Raw genomic sequence first — 27,692 nt, 5'->3', positions numbered from 1 at the left:
CGCATCAAAACATGCCTAATTATAGGAATTTTTAACCCTAAAAAAATTTCTGCAGCATTAATTTTTTAATTATCTCACGTATTTCAGAAGATAATAAAAACAGCAATAAAAACCATTACGGTGACCTCTTCTAAAATGTAAAGCCATCAAATACTGTGTTTAAAATCAGTGTTAGATCACAATCTGAAAAGCTGCACGTTAATGCAAATGTATACAGTAAATATAAATCCAGGTCCTACATAAGTAATTCTATTTCATGAATTCTAAAGGGGTCAAGAAACCCTTTGGGCACACAGGTAACCGAAGAGAGTGAGCGTATAGGAATCTTTCACATTCAATGTATGCAAATGTCATAATGGGCCACTAAAGAGAAAGTTAAATTCCAAAAGGCTGAAGGAGAGAGACCAATACGGTCACACAGATTACAAAAAGGTCTCTCAGTAGGATGGTCCACAGGAAGCTTTCACATTCATTGCATGTAAATTTCATAATGGCATGCATATCTACCCATCCAGAGAAAAAACGTTTACATTCAAGTTTAGTGAGATGCAACCAAACCAGTGAGGTACCAGGTACACAAACAACCTCCATTGATATTTACAAGTTCAACAAGTTCCCCTCTGCAACTACCTCCCCTCCGACCCCTTCAGAGCCGGCCCTGCAGAGCAGACAGGTGATGTAACGCCTGCCTTAAGGTAGCTGGGTTTCTCCAGTATTCAAATCACAGTTTGGCGGGCTGAAACTTGACAAGGAACACTCACTGCTGTGACAAATTGATGATTCCGCAAATTAAGCATCACAGAATAAAGAAGCTATAACATCTCGAATGCACCTATCTTGATGCAACCCTACACTTAACAAGTGAAAAAATTCATGTCAAAATAGGAGTACAGTAAAATACACTGCCTCAAGAATCTGCCAAAATAAGAGCCTCTAGCTAAACCATATGCAAACCATTTCCTTTGACCTAGCTTCCAAGCAACCAAACTGTCTTGAGGTATGATATATTTACTTATATAGACCATTTCCAGATATTTATGTGGTTATTTTGTTTTCAAGCTTTGAAGGATACACAATATTTACAAGTCTAGGAATTATATAATTCAATCATAATTTATCTCTCCAAATTGGACTTGAAATTCAAATGCATTTCTTTTCAGACAGAACCTTTTCACTCTTACCCTCAAACACCACTGCAAAGATACCGCCCCCGTCCCCAATTCTGTGTGCAGGCATTTTCAACTCGGACAAGATGGGTCTTCCCTCAAGCCACCTGCATGGTGGGCTTCTGAGACATGATACTGGTGGAAGAAAAGCACTAATTTCCTAATTAAAATAGAAAAACTGATTTGGGGGTGGGGGGCAGTGCTAGAAGGTGCTAAGTGCCTCCAGACCTTCCTACAGAACCCAAACTGGTTCTCCTCTTCCTCCATCCTTCACTAGGCCTCTCTCTTGGCTTGAGTCCAAATAAGACTGAGGGGGTTAATCATGCTCTTTGAGACTTTTTTACTGCAGGTACAAAACGCAACCACTGAGGTCCCCTCCCCCTTCCTGAAGCCAGGTTCCTTTAGCTACTTTCAAAGTTTTAACTCAGCAAACCAGGCCCCTCACTAGCAGTGCAAAGGCAGCCGTGTAACAACTTCAGGATCATGGCTGTAAACAGAAAAACATTTTTCCTCAACCCTGATTCTTAGCAAATCTCTAATGTAACAAAAGGAGAGATTCACAAAACCATGACCCATTTTCTAGATTTGGGAGGAATGGCAACTGAGAAGTATCTGTTTGACTTAAACAGAGGAAAAACAAATGGACACAGGCCACTGGCTCTTCCCACCCTCTCTCTCGTTACAGTGTTGCTTTTAATCAGGTGAGCTGGGCAGCATCTCCAGAGCTGTTAAGGTCACGGAGTTTAGTATTAGGATCAGCTCTGTAACTTAAGACACACAAAGAAATGACACTGTAATTAAGACAACTATCATCCAGGGGGAAAATTAACCAAGGCAGAAAAAGATTTTCTTTTTAGGTCAAAGATCTACACAGAGATTTTCAGAACCAAGTCACACTCAAAAAAGGTGGCAGCCTCGGGATTTCCACACATGTGGCTAGCAGGGGTGTAAGAGGAGCAGGGCTTGTTGCAGGTAAGAGAGCACAGCCCAGGTCACAGGTGCACAGTATAGACCAGTGGGCCACATGCTTTAGAGGTGACATTCTCTTCTCAAAAGACGGTAGTACCACCCACCATCACTAAGAGTTAAAGAATTCATATGACTTAGTGTCAGCAGGAATGGGGCTACCTTGGAAGAAATGACCTATCCTCCCACAGATCTCCACCATGATTCTGACTCTCCTCCCAGAGGGAGGTAAAACCCCTCACGTTGAAGAATGAAGATGCTTTACATCTCTCTCTACTTATGGAATGAAAAGACCAAAGACACAGCCTGCAATTTTGACCCTCACTCAATCTCCAAACAATAACAGCGGGAAAAAATTAGATTGGCCAATTCCATATTGTTTCCTACCTGCGTTTGACTAGTTTACCCTGATATCATTAGCAGTCACGCAACTGTGAAGGCCTGGCGTGCTTTGAAAGCTGTTTCATCCATGTGGAAGGTAACGTACTCATTTAACAAAACCTCACAGTGGTGAGTTTTGCAGTCTATTTTTCCTTCACTGTCCCCCTCCCCACAGCAGGGCATCTTCTGAATAAAGTGCTATCTGCTACTATTTTACTATTTACACTAGTAAAATAGCTTCCTACATTTCAACGCCTGTCACTTCTAAAATGGCTAATAAGTTTTAATAAATCTGTATTTCTGCCTTTTGATGTACCACAGTAGAGTTTTTATTGTTTAAACCTTTTAGTTCACCAAAAGCTAATCCGCCTCATTCCAAGTATTCTGAATACATGCAGTTATGTCTATCTGCTTGGCATCAATTGTGGGTTTAGCCTATCCAAATTTAACCTCCTCTGGATCTGTTGAAACATCTCATTATAGCCTTCCTCATCCTATACTTGGGTTAGTGGGTAAAGATATAATACAATAAAGCTATCAAGGATAGCTAATATTTAGCTAATACAATATGAAAACTGACATTTAAATTGTAAAGCATCTTTTCAAGTCAATATAACTTTCACTCATAATTGCCCTAAGTATATTTAGAGGTTGCTAACTTCAACTTCAAGATTTCTCACTTAAAAAAAAAACAGTAAGAATTACGACCAATAGTGATCTTTCTTTGTATGAATCACTCTGCCCCCAGGACACCGGGCGTGAAAGTTGATTTTAAAGAACAGACCAAGCAAAACTCTAAATATTTTATAAATGTCTACTAGTCGCATTAAGTCAATTACATAATCTGTTCCCTGCATTACCAAATTCTGTATATCAGTTTTAAATCAAGTGCTGCACATTGTCTTTACACTGCATTCCATGCTCTATATTTACACATGAACACGTTTCTGAGAAACTGCATTTAAAAAACTAAAAATGTAACCCTATTTTCATAATTTCTTATATTACAAAAACAAACATACAATCTCATAGAAAAACTTGGTCTATAACACAATATTATTTTCATAATGTATATGAAGTCCAAGTTCAGTCTGACAATAGAAACTCTCCTTCCTACACTTTTCAAACCTTCTCTGTGTGTTGCATACATCCATCACTCAGAGAAACTGTTTCCCCTATTTTCATGCCTTTATGAATGCCAGTCCATCATTCCAAAAATAAATTTTAAAAACTAAGAGGGACTGATGGGAAGATGGGTGTGCCAATGGATAAATATATGATAAAGCAAGTATAATAAAATGGCAGAAGTAGAAACTAAGTGGTAGGTATATGGGTGTTCAGGGGAGAATTCTTCCAACTTTGCTGCATGTTTGAAATATTTTATAATGAGATCTTGAGACAATAACATCCCATTTCCAAGGCCCACCTAAGTGCCCAACCCAGAACTCCATTTTTCTCGAAGGCACTTAACCATGCTACCAGGTATCATAGTTATTATGTGTCACATCTAATCTCCCTACAGGATCCACACTTGAATCATTTTTCTATCATTCAAATGCATCTAATACAACTTATACACAATAATCATTCAACAAATGGGAAGGAAATACCTTGACTATAGACGGAAAATAACCACTGTTCTTTAGTAATACTACTAATAAAATTATCCTCAAGTATTACAGAATGTGATCTTTTTTACTGAAGTATAGTTGATGTACGGTATCATATAAGTTATAACCTACAGGTATACAATACAGTGATTCACAATTTTTAGAGGTTATTATAAAATATTGGCTATATTCCCTATGTCAGAATGTAAGCACCTTGAACACAGAGGAAGCTGAAACATAAAAGATCCATGTTTCAAGAAAAAATTTTTTCCACCCATGTATTTACAATATAACTGAGACGCCAAAAACATGCAGATGTTAAAGATAAATTAAAATACGCAGCAGCATGAATTAAGAGGTTACCAGGCATTCACTCAGAGAATCGAAAGTGCCTTCAGACACAAGCCAAGGTTGGAAGTTGATGGAACTGACTTGAACCTTGCAGACTAAGCAAAATTTGTGGACGCTCCAGTAGACGCACAGGATGCCCCAAGTCCTGGCGATACGATGGACTGGCCCTGAGGTAAGAGTTAACCGGGGGAGTGGTTAGAAGCTGGGAAGTGAAAGTCTCAAGAGACCCTGAGGAAGAAGAGCTAACAGACTTGGGGACACTAACACCATAAGAAGAAAGTGCTGAAGAGGACATCCAGGAGTGAAAACGAGGGAAAGGGCTAAAGACCATTAACCAAATCAGGGAACTCAAGATGGGAACCTCATCTGAGAGGAATAAGAAATACAGTATGCTTGGGTTTAGACATGTCGAATTGGAGGTGAAAGTGGGACATTTATGGCCTTCAGGTAACTGGAGACTTGGACAATAAAGGGGTAAGTTATCTAGGAAAGAATCAAAATAAGTCTACACCTAGTCCTAGGCATTCTTACAATTGAGCATAGAAGGAAAAATGAACCAACTGGAGGAGAAGCCAGAATGCGGGTAAGGATCAGGACAGTACAGTGTAACTGAGTCCAAGGTAAGAAAGGCTTTCTACAGAGAGGTCAAGGGAAAACTGAGAAAAGGGAAGAACTTAGACCATAAAGAGTGCAGCTTCGGCAATCATCAGAAACCCAGACTTGGGGGCTACAGAAGCTCATCACGCAGCTCTGTCATTTTTTTCTTCTATAAGGAATATGGCCTGAAAAAAAGGACACAAGTTGAATTTATGTCCTTATTTAAGTAATGCATTAAGGTGAAAATTCACTAAATAAACTGAAAAACGGTTGCAGATCTAGCTTTTCAATTTTATGTGGCCCAATATCAAAACTAGTTTGCTTTTCTTTTCTTTTGGTCATATCAAAGCTATATGAAGATGGATAAAAGAGCCAGGGGGGAAGGGGTAAGGAAGGCAAGATTCATTATTTGCACTGCTTAACCCACAAGTCAATAAACCATAGGCAGACTGAGTGGAGTAAACTGGGATGCCAGTGAAAAAAAAGTTTTCCTTAAAGGTTGAACCATATGAAATCAATAATGTACAATTATTCACTTGCATGTTTCTTATGTTCTATAGAAGACCACAATAAAAAATAAGTAGTAATACTCTGCAAAGAACTTCTGTGCCACTGTGTTGTTGGTCCTTATCAGGAATTAGCAAAAAGGGGGACTCCTTCTACACCTTACTGCGCATTGTATACACTGTACATTCGTATACAGCATATCCGTTGGAATACAAGCCTTTACCCCTAAGACACCAAAACAAACACTTTCAGGTTCATCTGGTCTTCTCTGGTTCACAACTGAGGAACAACTGCATCAACTTCAGAATTTTGTGTGCACCAAGAAAAGGTGGTCATCTGACCCAAGGGGTGGGGGCAAGTCTCTGCAACTTGTTACTATGAAGGCCAAGGCAAGTCCTGAGGTGCAGAGAAGCAGGGCTGAACCCACTCTGCTCATTGCACGCAGAGTGCAACTGCAAACTCCTTTGCTCTCTCCCATCACCGTGGGGTTTACACTGCCCTTCCAAGAGGATTCCAGGAAGCCCCAAAGTGGTGGCACACAAAGACAAAAAAAACTGGCAGAGTCAATTCCCATGATGCCAGGGTACTGGGTAGTTTCCAAGGGCAGAGCGTTCCAGAAAAATGCAAATAGTTAGGGCTTACCCAAAGAAATTCCAGGCCAATACAGACAGCTGTTCTCTTAGGAAGTCACACAGAATTGCAGTTCAGGAGCTTGGATGAAGAGGTTAGAGCGCAAGGGCGAGCAAAAAGTTGGCACCCTATTATTCTAACCAACCACTGAGTATTCACTCCTCCCTACCCATTTCATACATCCACTTAGAAGATCCCTGGGCAGCTCATGATAGCTGGCGATATTTGTGTCCATTGCCAACGTGATGGCCTTTCAGTAATGGGGGGAAGGGGATGTCTTACCAAACTTTAACTTTTTTTGAAGTTTACATGAAAATTAAAAATGCCTTCTTTCCAGTATTCAAATGTTTGCCACTTTAAAAAAGAAAAACAAAGCTGAGTGTCATTCAAAAATAGAAGCCACCCCTCCTGCCACATCTCCCCAAGGATTTGCCACAAGACCGAAAGTAAAATAAAAATAAAGTTCTTATGAGGAGCAATTAAGGTATTCGTATTTGACATCTATTTGGGAATTTCTGAACAAAATATCTCAGCCATGAGACATGGTCACATCAGTCCCACATAACTTTCAGCCTTAGTGCATACTTCGCTGTATTATGCCCTTTCCCAATTCTCTTTCCTCATGCTCCTTTCCCCAAATACATATATTGAGATTTTCACCCAACTGTAAAAAAGGTTTTCTTTAAGGTGATTTCCGTAATCCTCACCAGGATTCTGTCAAACGTGACAGTGCAGCAAGAAAGCAGCCATCATCCCTACCATGGAATCTCTGTGGCTAAATTACTCACCTGCAGGTTGCAAACCCTAATAGAATAAATATGAATTTTTAAATACGAGGAAATGCACTCTCAGTTCACAGACCAAATTAAAGAAACGTTATTCCAAGATAAAGAATATCTGATATCTCATAATAAAACAATTTAAAATTTTAACAAGTGTTAAGTTTTACTGTTGAAGCATTCTTTTAATCTGCATTGTGCTCCAAATAATTTCAAAGCATAAAACAAGAGCCAACTCAAAACAACAATTAAAAAAACAAAAACAAAAAACACAGAGCCAGAGCTCACAATATTACTTCCCAAGCTCTAGAAAGCTTTCTATATGGGGGGGGGGGGGGGGGGGGAAGACAGGTCACGGAAATGAAGTTTCACTATGTATAAATACTGTACATGATTTAAAAGATCCCGGGATTTCCAAAAGTCTCAGCTTCCACTTTGTGTGTAACCTTATGACAGTTCTAACCAACAACTGTAAAGCCGATTTAACATACCATTCCTACAAATACAAAATGCATACCCCACAACTACTACCAGTGTTTAAGGAACTAAAAGTTTTTGAACTTTTTAACAGCTTTCCAACTATTTTGTCCCATGCAAATGACTTTCAAATTCTCAGGCAGGCCCCAGGAAGTAAAGCACAATAAACTATATTTACTTAAAGATTCAGTCTAATTCCCTGTAGTAAATCACAGGAAATAATTTAGTTCCAAAGCAGCCTCTCCTCAGTCCTCAAACAGTTAAGTTTTGGTCAATTTGCATTTTAGAACTGAATTTTTTTAAGCTAAAAGTCATAGTAAAATTTCTCCTTTTTATGAATGTTTAAAACAGGCAAGTTTTTCAGATCTGAGAGTGAAACTTAGTTTTAACAAGTAACTCATTTTTATGAAAACTCCAACCAGAAGACTAGCTATGAATTAGAAACACTTCAGGTTGTTTCTTTTCTCCTTAAAATACCCTTTTACTCAAAGTGAAAATGCGCTTGCTGTAATCTGACTTGCACCAACTGACTCTGATCGCACCTGAAACATTTCCTCACTTGAGAATGGCAGCCTGTTCTCTCCCAAAGCTCCACTAGGTTTCCACTAGGAGCTGCCACCTGGCCTCCAATTCTGGACAATTCTCACTAACATTTAATAGATCTCCTAGCTCTGACCAGTACATTTTTTTAAAAAAATTACAATTGCATTTGGGAAAAAAATTAGAACAAGTAAAGAACCTAATAAAAATGGCTGGGGGGGGGGTGATTTGGCCTTAGAATCTACTTTTATAAAAAGCACTAAAGCTTAAACGTTTAAGTTATATTCCTACAATACTTTAAGAATACCTTGACTTAAGGCCATTTGAGAGGCAAAACTAAAAATAATCCCCAAACTCTGCCTTTCCCTATCTTTAAAGAAAGCCACTCCAGCAAGCTGAAAGCAGGCTGTATCCATTTCCAAGGACATGAGAAAAGGTGTAAGTACATACTGTACTTTGAATGCCCAAAAAAAAAAAAGTTTTTTTTTTAACAGCAAATGCTTTGTAACAGCTCAAGTAGGACTGATAAATGAACAAGTCAGTCAAGTACTTAAATTCAAATGTTAAAGTAAAATTGGATTTGGCAGGCAACCCCGATTTTCTGACTTAAAAGAATATGTACCTAGCTTAAAGTAAGGAGGCACTTTACCTTTTTGAAGCACTTGGTAAAATTGCATGTAATGCCTAGTAATGAGGTTATAAGTGATGCCTTTACTCTAAAATACACTTTGGAAAAAATAAGATCCTGAATCCTTCTCCAGGAACTTCAATACGATGTGATTAACTTAACCTTTTTTACACACATTAACCACAAGGATGACAGTGTCTGTAAAACCACCTTGATGTAACAAGCGCGCAGCAAAGGAAAATCTGTATTGTGCTGTACAGTCCGGATGAGGGGGAAGGAAGGAGTTTAGCTCAACTAGAGAACCTTCGCATCGATCCTTCCACCTGTGACAGTGAGAAACTGGCAGCTTTTGGCAGCCGCAAGGCGAACTCACGGCTGGTAAGCCTCCGCCCCCCCAGCCCCGAGCCTGTCCTCCCGAGGGCCCCAGGGCCTTCTCCACCTCGGGGTAGGGACGTGCCTGCCCCCACCTGAGTCTCTCCTCGGGTCTGTCAGTCTGTCTCTCTCTCTCAGAAAGGCAAAAAGGGCGAGGCACCTCCTCTACAGGCCTCCATGCAGACAGGAGTTCCCTGCGGTTCCCCAGATTCGAATCTCCACTCCAACTCCCCCAAAACACTAGTCTCAAAGCCCCCCGCCTTGCCCCTCGGATCCGTACCTCCGTGCTCGATGGCACTGAGATGGCAAAGCAAGAGAGTACACACGCCCCCGGCCCTGGTCACCCGGGGGAGACTCTCCTCGCTAATTAAAAGCCTTGAACCTTTGGCGAGGCCAAGTTTGGGGGTACCTCCTGGCGCAGAGAAGAGCTGGCCTCGCTGCGCCGCGGCCGGGCCCGGAGGCACGCACGGCCAGGGCGCGCTGGCCCTTTAAAGGCATTCGCTTCCTGCGCCCGCGGCCCCTCCCTCGCCGTCGCCAGCTCCCGCCCCCGCCGAGGGTCACACTTGAACTTTAGCTCGCCCCGCGCGGCCAGGCGCCGGCGCTCCGCAGGCGGTGGCCGCCCCTTCGCACGTGTCGGAGGCGCTACCTCGGGCTGGGAGCTCCCGGCCCCCAGCACTCGAGGCCACTTCGAATAAAATCAAAACAAAACAAAATGCACACCGGCCTCCAAAATCTGCGCGGCCATCCCCGACGGGACTCCCGGCTCGCGCCCTGCCTGTCCCCTCCACCTGCAGCCCCGTCCCCGGGCGGCCGGGCTCCGAGGCCCCTCGCCGCGCTCTCCCCAGCCCAGCGCTGCGGAAACGGCTCCGCGGGGCGTCGTGGGGCTAGGAGGACGCGCGCCGCGGGGGCGGAGGGGAGCCGCCCTCACCCCCGAGGTTCTGGAAGAAAAGCAGCAGCTGCACGAGTCCGCGCGGGCCGTGGCGAAGCAGCTCCCAGTAAACCCCCCTTTCCTTCCACTGGCGAACTTTTCTGCCCGCTCGGAGGTCCACTTCTTGGCGTACTTTTTTCACTCCCTTAGGTCTCAACGAGCCCCTTCCCCGTCCCGCTCCAACTCTCACTTGAGCGCGCGCAGAGACACTTATTCCGGTCCCCCGACGGGTCCGGGGCAAGCCCACGACCCAGCCCTGCCGCTTCTCGCCCGCTCCCTTCACGCGCTGCCCGCGTGCTCTGCACTTTCAGCCCAAGCAAACTTGCCCAGCCGCCCCCTCATCTGCCCCACCGCGACCTCAGGAGGAGGCAGGCGGGCTGCCCGAGCCCCCCTCCCGCTCCGGCCGTGAGCCCCGAGGCCACTCACCTTCCAGCCAGCCGAACTGTTGCTGTCGCCCTTATCCTTGAAGTAGGGCACGCTCTTGACCATCCACTCGTAGATCTGCGACAGCGTGAGCCGCTTCTCGGCCGAGCTCTCGATGGCCTTAGTGATGAGGTCGGCGTAGGACAGGTTGCCCCACGCGTTGCGGCGGGACGAGCTGCTCTTGCGCGGCTGCCCCGCGAGCGGCCCGGCGGCGGCGGCGGGGGGCACGGGCGGGTGCTGCGACAGCGGCCCGGGCGGCGGGGGCTGCGGCGGCGCCGGGTGCAGGCAGCCCGCCTCCGGGCCCTGGAAGTCCCCGCACAGCCCCCCGGTGGCGGCAGCTGCGGCCGCCGCCGCCGCCACCGCGGCCGCCGCCGCGGCCGCCGCCACGGAGCCGGGCGCCTGCTGGAAGTCCCCGCTCTCCTCCAGCAGGCTCAGGTTGCTCATGAAGTCGGCGCTGACAGCGGCCGCTGAGGCCGAGGGCAGGCCCGCGGCGGCGTCGGGGTTCGCGGCCGCGCCGCCCGACGGCGCCGGGCTGGAGGTGGCCGAGTTGGACTGGCTAAACTCCGGCCTGGGTAGCGGCCAGGTGCACGAGCGCGGCCGGGGCAGCGGCTCGAAGTCCGGGTCGATCTCCACCACCTGGGGCGCTTCGGCCATGGTGACCCCCGCCCCTCCCCCAGCCGCGGGACTGCCAAGAAGTGAAAGAGCGCAGCACCGGGGGCCGAGGGGAGAGAGCGAGAAGAGCCGGTCCGAGATTTGCCGGGGCCGGGGGTGGGGGGCGGCGGGGGGAGTTGAGGTCGGTGCCGCGAGCGGACGGAAACCGGGAGGAAGGCGCGGCGGCGGCAGAGTGGAAGCGCGAGCCCAGAACTTAACTTCACAGGTCCATCAACATCTAGGCTCCTCCGGGTCCGCTGCACGGACGGGACGGCAGGCCAGAGTCGCCGGGCCCCGGCAGCGCCGGCGTCGCGCTCAAGCTGACACGGCCCGCGGAACGAAGGACGGACGGACGCCGCGGACCGTTCACTCTCCCGGGCTGCGCGACCGTGGCGCTGCTGCCTGTTGAATGTGGCGGCGACGGCGGCAGCTGCAGCAACTACGCTGCCGCCCGACTTACTGGATCTGCCGCCGTCCCCCGCCCGCGGCGGCGCGCGCGCCGGCCCGCCCCTGACTGACAGCCCGAGCGACCAATGAGCGCGCGGCGGCTCCGCCCAGGCAGCCAGTGGACGCCGGCCTGGGCGGGGCCCGGTTTTCCACCGGGAGGCCGCAGTGGGTTGGTGGGGGGTAGTGGGGTGTTTTTCTCTCCCACACACGCGCGCACACACGCACACACACACACACACACACACACACACACTCTCGCTCTCTCGCTCTCTTTTTTTTTTAAGCTCTCTGTTATTATTTTCTGGTAATTCTCGAGTGTTTCTGTGAGTCTCTCGCCCTCTCAGTGTTTTGATTGCTAGGAGGAAAACCAACGTGGAGGCGACGGCGACACTTTGTTTACTACTGAGGAGCAGAAACGAGTACTCGGGAAGCCCGAGTGGAACGAGTCGCTCGCTTCGCCTCGACCTCCGCTCGGGGCCCAAAGCGGGGCCTGGCGGGGGCCGGGGACGCTCAGCGCTCCGGGGGCGCTGGGTGGGCGGGCGGGTGGAGGCGGCCTCGCTGCATTCTGCTCAATCACCACCTCTCGACTCTGCCCACGATTTCTTTGCAGAGAAACGTGGGGAAGTCGGTGGGGTTTGTTTTTGTTTTGTTTTGTTTTCCTTTCCCTGCGACGTGTCGAGTCCTCCGGCCCCCGTGCGAGCCGCACACGCCACCCGGGGCAGGGGCTCTGCCGGTCAAGTCCGCGCGGAGGACGCAGTCGCTGCAGCTTCCGCGCTGGGAACCCACCTGTCCGCACCCGCGGGCTGAGTCTCTGCGGTTGGGTGTAGACGGGGGCCAGTTGTCCAGCCCAGCAGCCACCAGCCGGGTTCACTCCATTCTTGACTTAACTGGAAGTGAGGGAAGGGGGTCAGCACGGGCCGAAGATGGTCCTATCTCACACGCACCATCGGGCCCAAAGGCATCCTCATCCTCGTGCCCTCTTCCCTTGGGCGGGAATCTCAGACTCTGTCCGCTGAGTCAGTCCGGGGCGACGGGGAAGGGGTCAGAGGAGAGCATTTAGTGAGAGCCTTGTCACTTTATTACTTACCCTAATTAAGTTTAACCGTTTGCTTGCCATTTCTTTGCTATTTAGAATGGAAGTGCTGAGGTGTTGAGAAGTGAAAACGGAAGAGGGGAGAGGACCAGAGCCTTGGGGTGCAGCCCTGCCCCACTCGCAGGTGTTCCTTTAGGCCGCTTGCCCCGTGCGTCCATCAACCCACCCCACCTTTCCCCATCTGGGCTCCAGGTCCAGGACGTCCTGCCGAGATCGGTGGGGCAAAAGGTAGGAAGACAATGGCCCTTGTGTCTCAGGGATTAGAAGAAACAGTCGTCAAGTTTTGTTTTCTTTTGCCTTTTTTTTTTAGGAGGAATATGGAAGGCATTTCCTTTCAGAGGGATGGGATCACTTAAGATGGAAGATTGACCGTAGGGTTTTAAATATCTTGTCCAAAATGACAGCTCCCAATTCCAAAAAAAAACAAAACAAAACCTTTTTCTGACAGGTGGTTCTTCTGTTGAAAAAGTGGCACCTAAAGAAAATGAGGCCTCGTTTACAAAAGTTTGAAAAGACTGAAAGATTTATTCCTCCTTGACATTCTCACTCATCCAAACTCCTATTTCTTCATAATCCTCTTATCACAACAGCTACCCAGTGATAAGGGGGCTGGGTGGAGGTTTGAGCCTGATAGATTGAAGCTAGGGTTGGTTCCCACCCTCGTCTTGTGGTCTCTGCGTTTACTATCAAATTTGGACTGTTTGGGCCTCCTCTGCCCGCCGCTAGGGGACCTCAGTAACCCAGACGAGCTGAAAGGAAGGCCGTAATGTAGAACTGCTGCTTCCCTCAACCTTTGCCACTGCACTCTGCAGGGGCAGCCCCCATTCAGAGGGCCGCACCCTGCGAATAGGCGGTGCCCTAGTGGGTCATTCTTGGCAAAGGAAGCCAGCTGCAAATTTGGCCTTGCCTTCATTTCAATTCCGGTTTTTCAGGGCCTCAGTTGGAGGAGAGTATTTGGTTAAGAGGGTTTTTTTTACAAACTTTCTCCCCAGATCCTTGAAATTTTCTGAGCTATCCTGCCTAATTGTTTCTGTAAGTGACACATTTGCTTTGTCTTTTTTAAAAATTTGACTTGAAGCAGGCCCAGAGTACCTACAAGCACCAATGTCCCTGACACGTGGTTCCCAAAAATTAAAAATATATATTTAAAGGTTCTTATAGCTGCCTAAAATACCGTGGTATGTATCAATCTACTCATACAAGCTGGTGGACATTTGGCTTGTTTCTACTCTTTAGCGGTCACAAACCCTTCTGTAGTGAATGAATAACCTTATATAACTCATTTTGCATAGGTGCAAGTATGTCTATAGGAGGAATTTCCAGAAAAGAGATCACTGGGTCAGCAGTTAAATGCATTTGTAATTTTGAGACACTGCCGAATTGCCCTCCCTAAGGGTTGTATCAAGCTGAACTTTCTTTTCAGCTAGACCTAGAGAATGATAAAGTTGAAAGTAAACCTGGAGATCATCCTGGTGGTCCCTTTAATTTATAGATAAGGAAACCGAGGCACAGAGAAGCTAACTGACATGCCCGAGTTCACACAAATAACAGTGGTGCTGTTAGAACTAGAGCTTCAATTTCTTGCTTTCCCATCCATAATCTTCTCAACACAAAGATAGAAAATTATAAATACCCTGTAATCCCAATATGCGATAACCACGATAAAACTGTGGTGTATTTCTCTCCAGCCAATCCCACAGATTTTAGTGATTTTACTTAGATTAACTCCGCTGAGCTGGAAGTTTTGATTTAAAAGATTTTTAAAAAGCAGACACACAAAAAAAATGATAGTGATAGTAAGATAATAAAAAAGATTACAAAAGAAGTGGTTTGGGTTTTTTTAGTCAAAAAATGTAAACGTTTTCTTTGAAGGATGGCAAGGATTTAGGTTGACACTAGCTCTGCTTAAGAGAAAAAGGGTTATTTCTTTTCTCCTTCAGTATTTTTTTTTTGTGGTAGCTGTTTGCTTAGAAGGCTTTTTCTAATGATTCTCACTGATTAATAAGTAAGTGTGAATCATTACCATCGGTTCATGTGGCCAAATTGAGAAGAAAAATGTTTCATGTCAGGTTAGGACAATTAAAATGAAAAAGGAAGTTTATCCTCACAAAGCCCATCTCACAAACCAATGTGGTATTCTTTCCTCTGCCTCTTTTCAGGGTAATTATTACATCATCCTTGACAGGAAGACTGAGGGATGGTTCCCTTTGATCAATTCCCAGGCAGAAATTTCTATATGTACCCCTCACCACCAACACACTGATCTCTGGTTTAAATTCTTACTTATCAAAAAATAGGTAATTTAAGTCCAAGTTAATGAGTAAAAAGCCTGGATGCTTATTCTTCAGTCACAGCACCTAACTTCATACTCCACCTTCCCTTTCCCCAGAACTGCCCATTTCCAATATTTTGTCTAAGTCATTAGGAGGTACTGCTATCAACTTAAAACAAGCTTTCTTCAGTTTGCCCATAGAAAATAATGATATGAAACAACACAGCTTCAGCTTCTTAAACCAGTGTCCTGACACCTGTCCTATTAAGTGGTAGTTATAGCAATATCAGAAGTAGCCATTCATTTTTCTCGAGGGGTTATTTCCTTCGGATTTTGTCCTTCATTCAGCAAATACTTGTAGAGCACCTCCTGTGTACAGGCCAGGTGCCATGCATCACACAGTACATTGGTTTTTCTTTTTTTTTTTTTTTTCTTCAGAGTATTGTTTTGATGGCAAATTCCTTGAGGTCATAAATAGTTTATTTTCCTCTATATGATATTTGATGTCAGAATTAAGACTACGTCACTCTTTAAATAATCAGCAATGCATACTGACAATATTTATTTGAAGGAATTCCACACAAAAAAGTATTTGATAGATACAAGGAATGCTAAGGCAGAAAAGAATTGATGTATTATAGTCACCATTTGGAAGAAAAATAATAAGATGGGGTAGAAAAGCTGAATAAATGAACATCCGCAGGTGTTGGGAGTATGAGCTCTGGCCACCAGGCCTTGGGATTTGGATGATCTTGCCCCAAATGGACAAAAGACACGGGATATGTCAGATTATTTGTCTATCACAAATAAAGATGATGCTTACTCATCTGTAACTGGAGAGAAGCATTGGGCAAATCATAAACCAGAGATCCAGCATTTTCTATTGTGCTGTGAAGATGTGTGTCAGCTTCGATAAACTCTATCCCTTTGCTTTAAGTGTTGGTGAGAGACTACTTGTGGGTCCCTACAACAATACTAAAAATGTATTTGGAGATAATCTAAATGACCAACAATAGAGAATGGTTAAATGCCTGTAAGGTAGAATCATATATAGTCATTTAAAATAAAGTGGACCAAGCATACATAATGGCATTGCGACAATGCTGGTGATACAATATTTAAAAGGTTGGAGGTACCACTGTCGGCTAAAAAATTTTGGCAGTGGTTATATCTGGGTGATGGACTTATAGGTGATCGTTACAGGTCTCACACAAACCCCTCGTTTTACAGGTAAGAAAACAGACAATGAGAAGTTAAGTGATTTGCCCAAGGCTGTACAGTTAGTGAAGAGCTGGGCCAGAATTCAGACCTCCTAGCATTCAGGCCAAAACTCTTTCTTTGTATTGCATTGCTTTTCACTTTACCTTTCTAACTGGAGGTTTTCAGACTATTTAATGAAATTCAGCCTATTTTAAACACTAGGTCTTTAACTATCTTTGAGACAATAAAATTACTCTCCCAAACTCCAAACTGCCTGCACATTACAATTAAAATTTTTTCTAACATTAAGGACTGAGAGTTGCCATAAAAATTAATGGATGGCACAGGAAATCCCAAATTCTTTGAATATCACAAATCTGAATTTTGCACTCGTGCTTGAAACACAATGTGTTTTCACTATTTTATTTCTGTTTCATGTCATATTAAAGCTCTTAACATGCTTCCCAAAAAAGGGGGGACATATGTATTAAATAAGAAAAAGCTGCCATGTAGATCACAGATGGTAGTACATTTTTGGCAGAAAGGAAGTTTAACAAGGCGTTCTACTTATTTACTTGGAAAACTAACATGTATGAATGTTCAAGTTAAGTGGTAAGAATTAATTGCTGTTTTACTATAATCAGTTTTTTCCAATCAAATTGCCCTATTTCCATAAGATTACAGTAGAGAAAGGGCGTCAAATGTGATTGTAAACCCCTGGGAGTCCACGACAGTAATGAAAGAATGAAGGAAGAAGAAACAGCGTTTTATAGTAACTAACCATGTTGCTTGCCATTTGTTGATAAAAGTCAATAACAAGAGGTAATGACTGTATAGTCAGCGTACATGTGTTTTTAATATGACGTGTATAGTCACTGACTGTGTCAGTTATGGTGTAAAAACAGGAGGTAAGAGTTTATCAAATTTCAGATTTGGCTGACTCAACACAGCCCACCCATATGCAAAGTCTGCTATGCCAGAGAGTAAACATAGACGAATAGTGAGTATTTCTCTGGAATACCAGGTTTTTATTTTGTGGTAAACACAGCCTTTAAAACACACTGAAATATTCTATATTCTAAGGTTTAACATTTTAAAATGGAACTTCCAATTAGCTGATCACTGATATCATGCTGAAGGAAAAAACTGATTTGTCTCATATGATGCCGTTATATACTTGAAATAATTTTGTGTTTGAACAACAAACTGAAAACAGAACATTTGACAGCTACATTGCATGCCTGCACTCCAGAAGATTACAACCTGGAAAAACTCTTTCCACAATCCGAGACTAGGCTCGGTGAGATCTCGCCCTCCTTTTTTTCAGATTTATATATCATCTGAAACACGATGATATGTATATTGATAAATATAAATATATATCTCTCGTTTCAAAATGTTTTCATTTCTAAGCCATAAATCACTTTTTACTCAGAAGCAGAATATACACATTTTCTTTATGCCCCAGTGTTAATAAAAACTACCATTTTTCAACAGTAATTATGGACTAAGCACTATATAGCTATTATATGAATCAGTCCTCAAAGCCAACCAATAATGTAGGAATTATTATGATTCATATTTTACAGAAATTGAAACTGAGGTACAGAGAGCTAAGAAACTTACTTAATGTTGTACTTTAGAAGCTTATCTAATTGTAATCAGACTTGATCCTACTGTTATCAAAATCCAGAGCTCATGTCCTGGTTAACACACCTTCTGCCTCCGTAAAATGTTGGGATTTTTCTAGAGCCCTAGAAATTAACCAGAGGTTAATTTGATGATTCAGTTTTTTGCCAGAAAATTGACATTGGAACATTTTGGGGGGTGGAGGGATCTTTGTCAGCAATCAGCTCTGCCTGAAACCAGTTTAGTTTATGTTAATGAAAGAAGCCTAGAGATAGAATATAAATGACAATAATAATGCTGACGTTTGCATTTGTATAACACAAATGATGTCGGGGATTTCAAGCCATTAGCACTTGCTTATCTGAACAGACAGCCTCAGACCATCTACATCTACAGTAAGAGCAACCTGCCCTTTCAGAAAGGTTGGCTCATCTGGAACTCTTTCCAAAGCTCTCCTGATCCTCAATAAAGCACATCAAACCAAGTTCACCAGGTCTCCTGAGCTCTATCCCCACCAAAGAAAGTGGTTAGCTTTGGATCTTTATCTAAAAGCCATTCCTCACATGAGTTTCAGAAGCTCAGATTTAGCTTAGAACAAGTGAACATGATATTTTACAATTCAAATGAGGGACCTTACGTTATTCCAATACTACTGAATCCAACTCTATTGCTGAACATGCTGGGGATTGATCAAAGCCATAAGGTTTACTTTCATGAGACAGTAAACAAAATTAAGAGCAAAACAAACAAAACCCTTGTGTTCCTCTCCACCTCAAAGTGAATTGGAAAGTGCCCTCTCCACCACCAGGTGAGCATAAAATATCAGGAATATTTGTAAAGCACCTTTAGAAAAACTTACTTTGGGAAGGGGATGGGTTCCTATCTTAATGCCCCCAGTTTTCATAAAAAGCATGAATAAAACACCCTTCAGCTAAGAGTTTAGGCTGTGTTCTCCTGTCTTCAGCCTCCCATCACAGAGACATATCGGCAGCCTCTATGACCCACAGACTACAGGCCAGTATTAGTCAGAAGAGCTTATCTGTGGCTACCTTCCTTCCAGTCAGTTTAAATTGCCAATGAATCATGAAAGGGAAATCATCCCTCCCTGCTTTCCCATCCCCAGGAGATGTCCTAGTTTTAATTAGCCAGTGCATCCAGTTGTGAGAGTCAGCAGATAATCATAATTTTGTATGATAATCAAGTAAAATCAGTATAATAATCCAAATATATTATCTCTTTTCTTCAATAGTTGTATATTTGATACTTGATTTGATGTTTTACTTTTTATTGTAGACACAAACCGACAAGGCCTGGGGAAAGGAGCAGAATGCCTCCACCTGGATAGGAAAACAAATCACGTGTGTCCCTCGCTCATCTCCAGCCAAGGCTATAGTGTGAGTAGAAAGCTCTGGAAACACAGTGGCTCTCTTATAGATCACAGTAGCTGTTTTATCAGGTATGCTGTGATGTTGGCCCTACCTGCAAAATATGATAAAATTAAATCACCAATGGCTCTTCCAAGAAAAGCAGAAAATCAACAATGCACGATCAACTGAAGTTCTTTTATTCCCTAAGTAGTGTTCAATTTATTCTGCATTTTGAAATTTTATCTTGATATTACTTGCCACCTACATACCTCAAAGAGGTATTGTAAGGATTAAAGTAATGTCTTAAAGTGCTTTGAAACAGGGATGAAATGTTTGTTCTTTGACATCGGTACAACCTCGTGGGTAGGTTTTTGTTACTATACGAATGACTTCAGCTTAGGTAAACACATGATTTCTAAATCACTGATATTTGTTCTAAATCCTGCTATGACTCCTTCATGTTCAAATGTTTTGCACGTCGGTTGCCCAAATCCAACTGATTCTTTGTGGATTCAGAGATAGTATGTATAACATCCATGGAATGTCATAGCAAGAATTTAGGAAAAGTCTCCAATCTCAGGGATTTTTATTACTTATCCATGCCCTACAGCTGAGTTTTAAAAGGAAAAACTCATGGAAATGACTTGAGAATTCTGAACCATCGATGCACCTTTTTATGTGGCCTGATATACCAAAACATTGCTATAAAGGCTTTAAAAATCCTCTGACATTATGCTTGATAGTCTCAGCAGGCAATTAAAAAGCGGTTAAAAATAAAGTTAGCTGACTCATTTTGGTAGTTTAGCTGATGATGATTCTGGCAGCTTCATTTAAGAGATAATGTTATCATAGAAAGCAGCACAACTTTAACAATAGAGCAAATTTCTCTAAAACAATTGCAGAAGAGAATTGATACAGTGTATTCTTTGGTTTTCTGTGGCTCTTTTTGGGGGGCAAAATTCTTAAAAAACTAAACCCACTCAAACACCATAACATGTTTTGTGAGAGTTAGATGTCTCCAAGAAACATAACAACTGGAGACAAATGACTTCCTCATGAAAACAGAATAGTCCTACAACATTAGCGCTCTCAAAAAAAAAAAAAAAAAAAAGAAGAAAGAAAACAAAAACATACAGAACAGAAACAAGAAAAAGTATTCTACTTAAAGGGAATTGGAGTATAATGGCTTCTGGGTCCCGAATTTTTTTTTTCTAGGTCTGATTTTTTTTTTTTAAGACTATCGAAATACTTATTTAGAAACTAGCTTCTAAATGCTTGATTAATTACCTGTTAAGACAATTGATTAAGGTTAGCTTTAGTAATTTTAAAGCATTCTTTTAGATAAACTGCCTTTCAAACTTTGAACCATAAACTATTTTTATTTAGGAAGTCATGTGAAGAGTAATTCATGATGTTTTTTCCAATCTTCTCAGGTTTAATGCCTTACGTATGAGAGAGAATAAAGTGATTTTGATAGTTAAAAAAAAAAAGAAACATTTAGGAATAAGGCAGTAGCTTAACGTTAACGTTCACTTTTATAATTAAAAAGAATTCATGTCTGTTCATGTAGACAAATTATTTTAACAAGAAATACCACCTGTATTATCAGATTCTGCAGTTATTCCTAGATTAGTTATTCTTGGCAACGGTACTGTAAAACTGTGTCACCCTGTGTGTGTGTGTGTGTGTGTGTGCACACGCACGTGCGCAAGCCTGAGGGTGTACACGCTCACGTTCCTATGTGTACACACCAGGATTCTATTAAAAGATCGTAAATGCCACCTTATTTTCACAACCTAATTAAAACATACAACAAATTCAGTCACTGATTGATAAACAAAAATTGATGAGAACCATGGAAACCTCTTAAATCAGGAATCAGGAGGACCTGAAATTAAGAAACAAAAGAAGTTGCTAAAATTACACCGTCAAGGTAAGAATTTGTAATGTAAATGTTACCCCCAAGCACTTAAAGGTGTGAAAGTTTTTTATTAGGAAGGACCTTCACAGCTACATTTGCTGATAAATTCTTAAACTGGTCATAATGGAAAAATAATTTTTAAATGGGTCGTGATGAAGAAATTATTAAGGTGGTCATAATGGATAAAGTACTCTCTCTTGTTTCCCAGAGAGAGTCAAAGGCCCTTCTTGAGTTGGACCCAGGTGAGGGGACATCGGTGTTCCTTAGTGCACACTCACTTCCACCTGCTGCCCTGCACCGCGTTCTTCTCTTAGGCAGCTGAGAACGACAGCAGGAGAGAGAAGCGAGGGGAAATTTTTAAATCGTGATATCCTACACAATTTAAAATCCTCACTGTGCTGTGGTACCCATACGTGGCACTCGTGCTGGTGTCCACCAGACATCACACTGCTCCCAAGCTCGCAACTTCTCCCTTTAAGTAGCACCTGTTGCAATCTTAGACTGAAGTTAGTGCATCTAGATTTTGGGGGTTTGAGGAACCTGACTGTTATGGGCTACACTGCATCCACCCCTCCAAATTCATACTTTGAAGCCCCCAGAACCTCAGAATGTGAGTGCGTTTGGAGAAAAGGCCTTTAAAGAGGTGATTAAGTTAAAATGAGGCCATTAGGGTGGTCCCTAATCCCATCTGACTAGTGTCCTTATAAAAAGGGGAAATGTGAGCACACAGAGAAACACTAGGGGTGTGTGAGCACACACAGAGGAGAGATGATGTGAGGACATAGCAAAAAAGGAGGCTGACCGCCAGCCAAGGAGAGAGGCCTCAGCAGAAACCAATCCTGCTGACACCTTAATCTTGGACTTCTAGCCTCCAAAACTATGAGAAAATTAATTTCTGTTGTTTAAGCCAATCGGTCTGTGGTATTTTGTCATGGCAGCCCTAGAAAACTAATCCACTGGCTAAAGGATCAGTTACGTTTTTCCAAAGGTTAGGGTAGATTTTTAACATTCCACTGAGGGACTAAAGGGCCCTAACCCAAAAATGCAGTTAAGCAAATAAAGCACTAACTTGAGAGCAAAGTCTCAACAAAATCCGTGCTGCTGATGCACAGTTTATGAACAAGAAGCATGGTCAGCATCAGAGGAAAACATGCATCTAGAACTTACTATGTTCCAAGCACCGTACCATATAAACTCATTGCATCTTCCCAAACCCTGTGGGGGAGGCACTCTTTGACAGAAGAGGGAATGGGGGCCCGTGGAGGTTGAGCAACTTGCACAACGTCCCCTAGCTAACAAGGATACCTACCCAACAGTCTGCTCCAGAGTCTTTGCTCAACAGTAATCCGTGTGGCTTCTTTAGTAAGTAGATCTAATACTTGTTACCCCTCCGTCACCAACCCAGCAGAGGGCAGTGAACTGTGGTGAGAGGATCGCTAGCGTGGAAGGTTGAAGGACCTAAATCCAGATGCAAACTCTTACTCCTTATTCCTCCAGGCAGTTTCCTTATCTGACTAAGGGGAATGATAATACTTGCTGCTGTGAGGCTCCACTGAGATAATTATATGAAAGCGCCTGCAGGTGGGATTAGCCCCAGGCATTGCAGACTTGTTTACAAGGTCTGAGATTCCTTTTAAAGATAATTCAGAGGGGCTCTCTGCTGAGTGGCAACCCACCATCCACCATGGCTCTTCCGGTCCATCAAAGGCTTAACTTCCGCTTCCAGTTAGTCTTATATCTGTAGTGCATGAGGGCTCAACCATGCCCGCCCGTACAGGTCCACTACCCCTTGCCCTCAGTAAGCCATCATGTGGACAAGTAAGAATGGCAGGGGAAAGAGGGCCTCACTCTCCCTTCCCTAGCCCCTGGAGGTCTTCTCTCCCACCTTCCCTAGGCTTCTGGAGAGCCCTTAGAAATATCACATTTAGGAAAAGCAGCCTTTGGATGAAAGGCATTTTTGTGTGCGGCTCGTTGAAAGAATGGGAAGGGCCAGCCTATTAAATAAAGCAAGGGTAGACCAGATCCTCTGGTGGTCCCCTCAGGAGCCTACAGAACCCGCATGAGGTCCCTCCCTCCCACACCCAGCTACCCAAAGTGCATTCAAGCTCCCACCACCACCCCCCAACCCCTCCAGGCCCACGTGGCTGAAGGCACCCTAATGCCAGACCAGCCTTTCCTGAGACCAGCCTCAGATGTCCCGACTGGATCCGGTCCACCCAGATTGCAGATACTGGCCATTCCACATAACCTCTGTGGTTCCCTTGCAGGCCTGGGCCTTTTGGAATCACAGCTGACAATGTGAGTTGTCAGTCGGTCACCCCCATCTCTCAGACTCGGTCTCATCCGCGTTGTCCACGCCTCTGCCGTCCACCTGCTTGGGCTGATGACAACATTTCGTTATTTCCCTTCCTCGTCATAAGGTTAACCCCGGGCCTCTCGATGGGCAGGGAAACACTCTTCAGAGAACCTGCTTTTGAAATCGACACTCCCCACACACGCTTGCATTCCTCTCAGCTCACATTACCGCAGCTGCTCCCGCGTCTGGATCTAAACCCTCATCTCGTGCCCCGCGCAGCCGAATTACGTTGCCCAGGGAGCTTTTAACATCTTGGCAGGGACAGAGCGCAAGCCTACCCCACTGGAGACTAGCTGGGCTGGGCCCTGTATTTGATAGCCATCTTAACATGTTCAGAGCCATAGGAATTTTCTCCCCCTGTGCTGCTGGTTTCTTTCCATACTACTAAACTTTGCAAAATAAATGACCAGAATGCCGCAGGCCGGGCTAAATTCAGTGCACAATCTCTAGCTGTGCAGCATAGCCAAAGGCACATGCACGGGCTTGCTTTTCCCTCTCACGGAAATAAACAATCCAAGAAGCAGAGCACTCACTTTTTTAAAAACAAAATTTAATTAAATTTATTTATTTATTTATTTATTTATTTATTTATTTATGGCTGTGTTGGGTCTTCGCTGCTGCGCGCGGGCTTTCTCTAGTTGTGGCGAGCGGGGGCTACTCTCCGTTGCGGTGCACGGGCTTCTCATTGCGGTGGCTTCTCTTGTTGTGGAGCACGGGCTCTAGGCACGTGGGCTTCAGTAGTTGCAGCACGTGGGCTTCAGTAGTTGCAACACACGGGCTCAGTAGCTGTAGTTCAAGGGCTCTAGAGCGCAGGCTCAGTAGTTGTGGTGCACGGGCTTAGTTGCTCTGTGGCACGTGGGATCTTCCCGGACCAGGGATCGAACCCGGATTCTTAACCACTGCGCCACCAGGAAGCCCCAGAGCACTCACTTTTTTTAGGACCAGATGTTCATTCACCGCATGACGTGGGTTGTCCCTGCCAGTAAACAGCAGGGAGCCCAGTGGTCCAGACTGACCAGATCAGTGTGGCACCCGACACCCGAGAATGTCATCTAGCCGTTCCCCACGGTATATTCTTGCCACACCTCAAGTGAATGGCCGAAGGGTCGAAGCCCAAACTACCATCCAACTGAAAGCTATTACAATCTAGGATTTTAAAGTTACATATCCTAGACCATCACAAGGCGTAGTAGACCACGTGCAGTTGAGTTTTGCCATTTCTTTCCGTTTGAGGGATCCCCATACGTAATTGTCCACAGTTGTTATGGGACATCAGAGAGCCAGCATGAAGTCTTGTGTCCAGGAGAAGTTCACTGATTCCAAACATATTACACAGCTGTCACGTTAGTTTTTTTTTTTTTTAATAAATTTATTTATTTATTTTTGGCTGCGTTGGGTCTTCGTTGCTGCATGCAGGCTTTCGTAGTGGCAAGCAAGGGCTACTCTTCGTCGCGGTGCGTGGGCTTCTCATTGAGGTAGCTTCTCTTGTTGCAGAGCACGGGCTCTAGGCGCACAGGCTTCAGTAGTTGTGGCATACGGGCTCAGTAGTTGTGGCTTGCGGGCTCTAGAGCGCAGGCTCAGTAGCTGTGGCGCACGGGCTTATTTGCTCCGCAGCGTGTGGGATCTTCCCAGACCAGGGCTCGAACCTGTGTCCCCTGCACTGGCAGGCAGATTCTTAACCACTGTGCCACCAGGGAAGTCCACGTTAGTTTTTTTTTTTTTTTTTTTTTAAAGGATTTTCTTATTTATTTATTTATTTATTTTATTTTTGGCTGTGTTGGGTCTTCGGTTCCTGCGAGGGCTTTCTCCAGTTGCGGCAAGCGGGGGCCACTCTTCATCGCGGTGCGGGGACCGCTCTTCATCGCGGTGCGCGGGCCTTTCTCTATCGCGGCCCCTCCCGTCGCGGGGCACAGGCTCCAGATGCGCAGGCTCAGCAGCCGTGGCTCACGGGCCCAGCTGCTCCGTGGCATGTGGGATCTTCCCAGGCCAGGGCTCGAACCCGTGTCCCCTGCATTGGCAGGCAGATTCTCAACCACTGCGCCACCAGGGAAGCCCTCACGTTAGTTTTTAAACACAGAAAATGATTCTCTGCAAACTTAGCCAATATGATTTATTAGCTTTGATCTTCTAATTGAACTGTGTTTCTCTCCCTTGCCATCTTCCTCCATCATTTTCCAATTAACCTGATGGGGCAAAAGAAAAGTTGCCCAAAAACCCGTTTTCACTCTGATAAAAGTGTTTTAATAACGTTTAACAGCAGTGTTTTAGTGCCCCCTACTGGTATGTGACATTAGTGGTCCATTTGCAAAAAAGGTTCACTTACCTTTTAGAGAAAAGATAATAAAAGATAACTGATAGAAAAGAAAAAAAGAGAGAGTCTTTTATGAGCCTTTAAAATTTGTCTAATTTTTATACTATATAAATACTTAAGAGTAATAGATACTCTACCATTTTTATTATTGTTCATTGTATAGGCATATTTTAACATTAAACATCTTGATTAATTTATATCTTTCACTCTATCCAGTATTTAGTTGGGGTGAAAAAACCTTTATCAGTTTCATTTTGGGAACTGGATCATTTTTATTTAATAAGTAAATATACTCGTTAAGAGAGAATTTCCATTAGATCTTCACACCCTCTCTGAGGCTGCTTATTAGTCTAAAATAGAACCTTTGTTTCACTTCAGAAAAAGAGAGGAAGTAGGCTTTGGGAATGGATCCATCTTTAAAGGAAATTTATGCTTTGGATTTTTATGAACAATGGATAATAATTATGGAGGCAGATTGCTGAATAGCCATGATGATAAAATCCAAAATCCCAGTAAGGAGAAAGGACAAACACTCCATGCCATAAGAGATCAGGAGACGGAAGAACTACTAGAGGGGACAGGAAGTAAGGCAAAGAGGTGGGGAGTGGGGGTAAGAGTTGGAACTGGAGTGATGAGGAATTAAATGTGGAGAAAGATTTTTGTCCCTGATAAATCAAGCCCTGTTTTAGATAGTAAAATAATTTTGGAACAACGATTTGCACTTAGAAACCATTTTTTTCTCATCGTATTTGGGTAGAATGTGCAGCCAACTAGGGCAGCGGGAGCCCATATGGCCTAGAGCTCTCTGTCTACTCGTAGCCAACACTAAAGGGGAGAAAATGTAAGCAGGCGTCCAAGAACGCTCCACAGCCAACTGGAGCCTGGTCTGCGCTGAAAGGTCCCAAGGGCCCAAGAGGGGAAGATATGCAGCGATTTGGGGTTTCCACTTCAGTCAGTGATGGGCAAGCCTGTTTTTGAAAGCCAGAGGGAAACTAGAGATAGCTTCGTGTCAAAACTGGGCCAAGTGAAACCTTTCCACTCATAATCTTGCGCCAGGTTTGAAAGATTAGCCCTGACAGTGAAAACCACTCTCAAAGTATTAGATCCTCACAAAGAGCAAAGCTTCGCAGGAAATTTAAATTTCCCGAAATACTCTCCTCAAGGAGTTTCTAAGCTGTTTTCAATCCTTTAGGCTTGACCTTCCACTCAGACTTTTTTCCCTTATCCTACTTTTAATTTTAAAATTCATTGGAGGAGCATTTAAGATACATTTGTCATATAACTTTTATTTCTGTCACTTATTTCCACCTCTTGCTTTTAAAATCTGTTAAGTGAGAAGTGAACATTTCATCAAGGCATATACTTAAAATGTCCAAAACCATGGAATGTCTCAGTATGTTCTGCCAAAATCTTAATTCTAGGTATTTTAGCTTCAATTTTAATAACTGCCATTATTAGTCATACTGTAGGGGAAGAAAAGCTGCCTTAACTGACAGTTCTTCTAAAACCAAACCTACCCATTATAATTTCGCAGGAACTAGACAACTTGAAAACTGTCTCCAGGGCCTATTTCTCATAAGGTCAGAAGCACATTATAAATTTAACTCAACTTTACATCTCAGCTCACGCTCTAGGGGAAGGGAAGGGACAGGACAAATTTTTTTTTTTAAATAACCGAGCCTATTAAAATACAGATCGTTGTTATGAAAGAGCTGATATTCATCTGCATTCCATAGTTAAACTAAAATACCTAGCTCAAAAAAAGAATAAAAATGGACTGTCACCTACAAACACATTATGGCTTATCCAGTCTTGAATGGGGATGTAGGGCTTCTTGTTTTGAAATCACAACCCCTACAGGTAGGTAAAGTTGGAAACCCTGATATAAAAAGCAGTTGCCCTGATTTTCTTTATGCTGAGTTCTTACCACTAACTTAGAGAAAACCTAAGATTGCATAGTTGTTCAACAAGATACTCACTGATGCTTCCTTACACAATGTTTATGAATAAGAACTAACATTTAGTTCCTGCTGATTATGTGTCAGGCGCTGTCTTAAGTACTATATTATACAACATAGCACAACCCTATA

General features: G+C 43.8%; 1 protein-coding gene and 1 long non-coding RNA gene across 3 annotated transcripts in view; one reads left to right on the top strand and one right to left on the bottom strand.

Annotated features, from left to right (window-relative positions):
* Nucleotides 1-11,470, bottom strand: part of FOXO1 (forkhead box O1) — a 92,219-nt gene extending 80,749 nt beyond the window's left edge. The window contains exon 1 of the mRNA XM_007193759.2: nt 10,359-11,470. Within this exon, the coding sequence (XP_007193821.2) occupies nt 10,359-11,009 (651 nt within the window). The 5' untranslated portion in view covers nt 11,010-11,470. The remainder of the gene's footprint in view (nt 1-10,358) is intronic.
* A 467-nt stretch (nt 11,471-11,937) lies between these two features.
* LOC102998410 (uncharacterized) overlaps nt 11,938-27,692 on the top strand; it is a 58,069-nt gene continuing 42,314 nt past the window's right edge. Inside the window, exons 1-2 of one of the 2 annotated variants that reach the window (XR_452116.2) lie at nt 11,938-12,774; nt 18,941-19,041. This is a non-coding gene — a long non-coding RNA (uncharacterized LOC102998410). The remainder of the gene's footprint in view (nt 12,775-18,940; nt 19,042-27,692) is intronic. The other variant, XR_003621645.2, reaches the window with a different exon arrangement.

This window comes from Balaenoptera acutorostrata, chromosome 18 (genome assembly GCF_949987535.1).
Source record: "Balaenoptera acutorostrata chromosome 18, mBalAcu1.1, whole genome shotgun sequence".
NCBI classification, from domain to species: domain Eukaryota; kingdom Metazoa; phylum Chordata; class Mammalia; order Artiodactyla; family Balaenopteridae; genus Balaenoptera; species Balaenoptera acutorostrata.
Note: the sequence above shows the minus strand (reverse complement) of the source record. Positions and strands in the feature narration are given on the sequence as shown.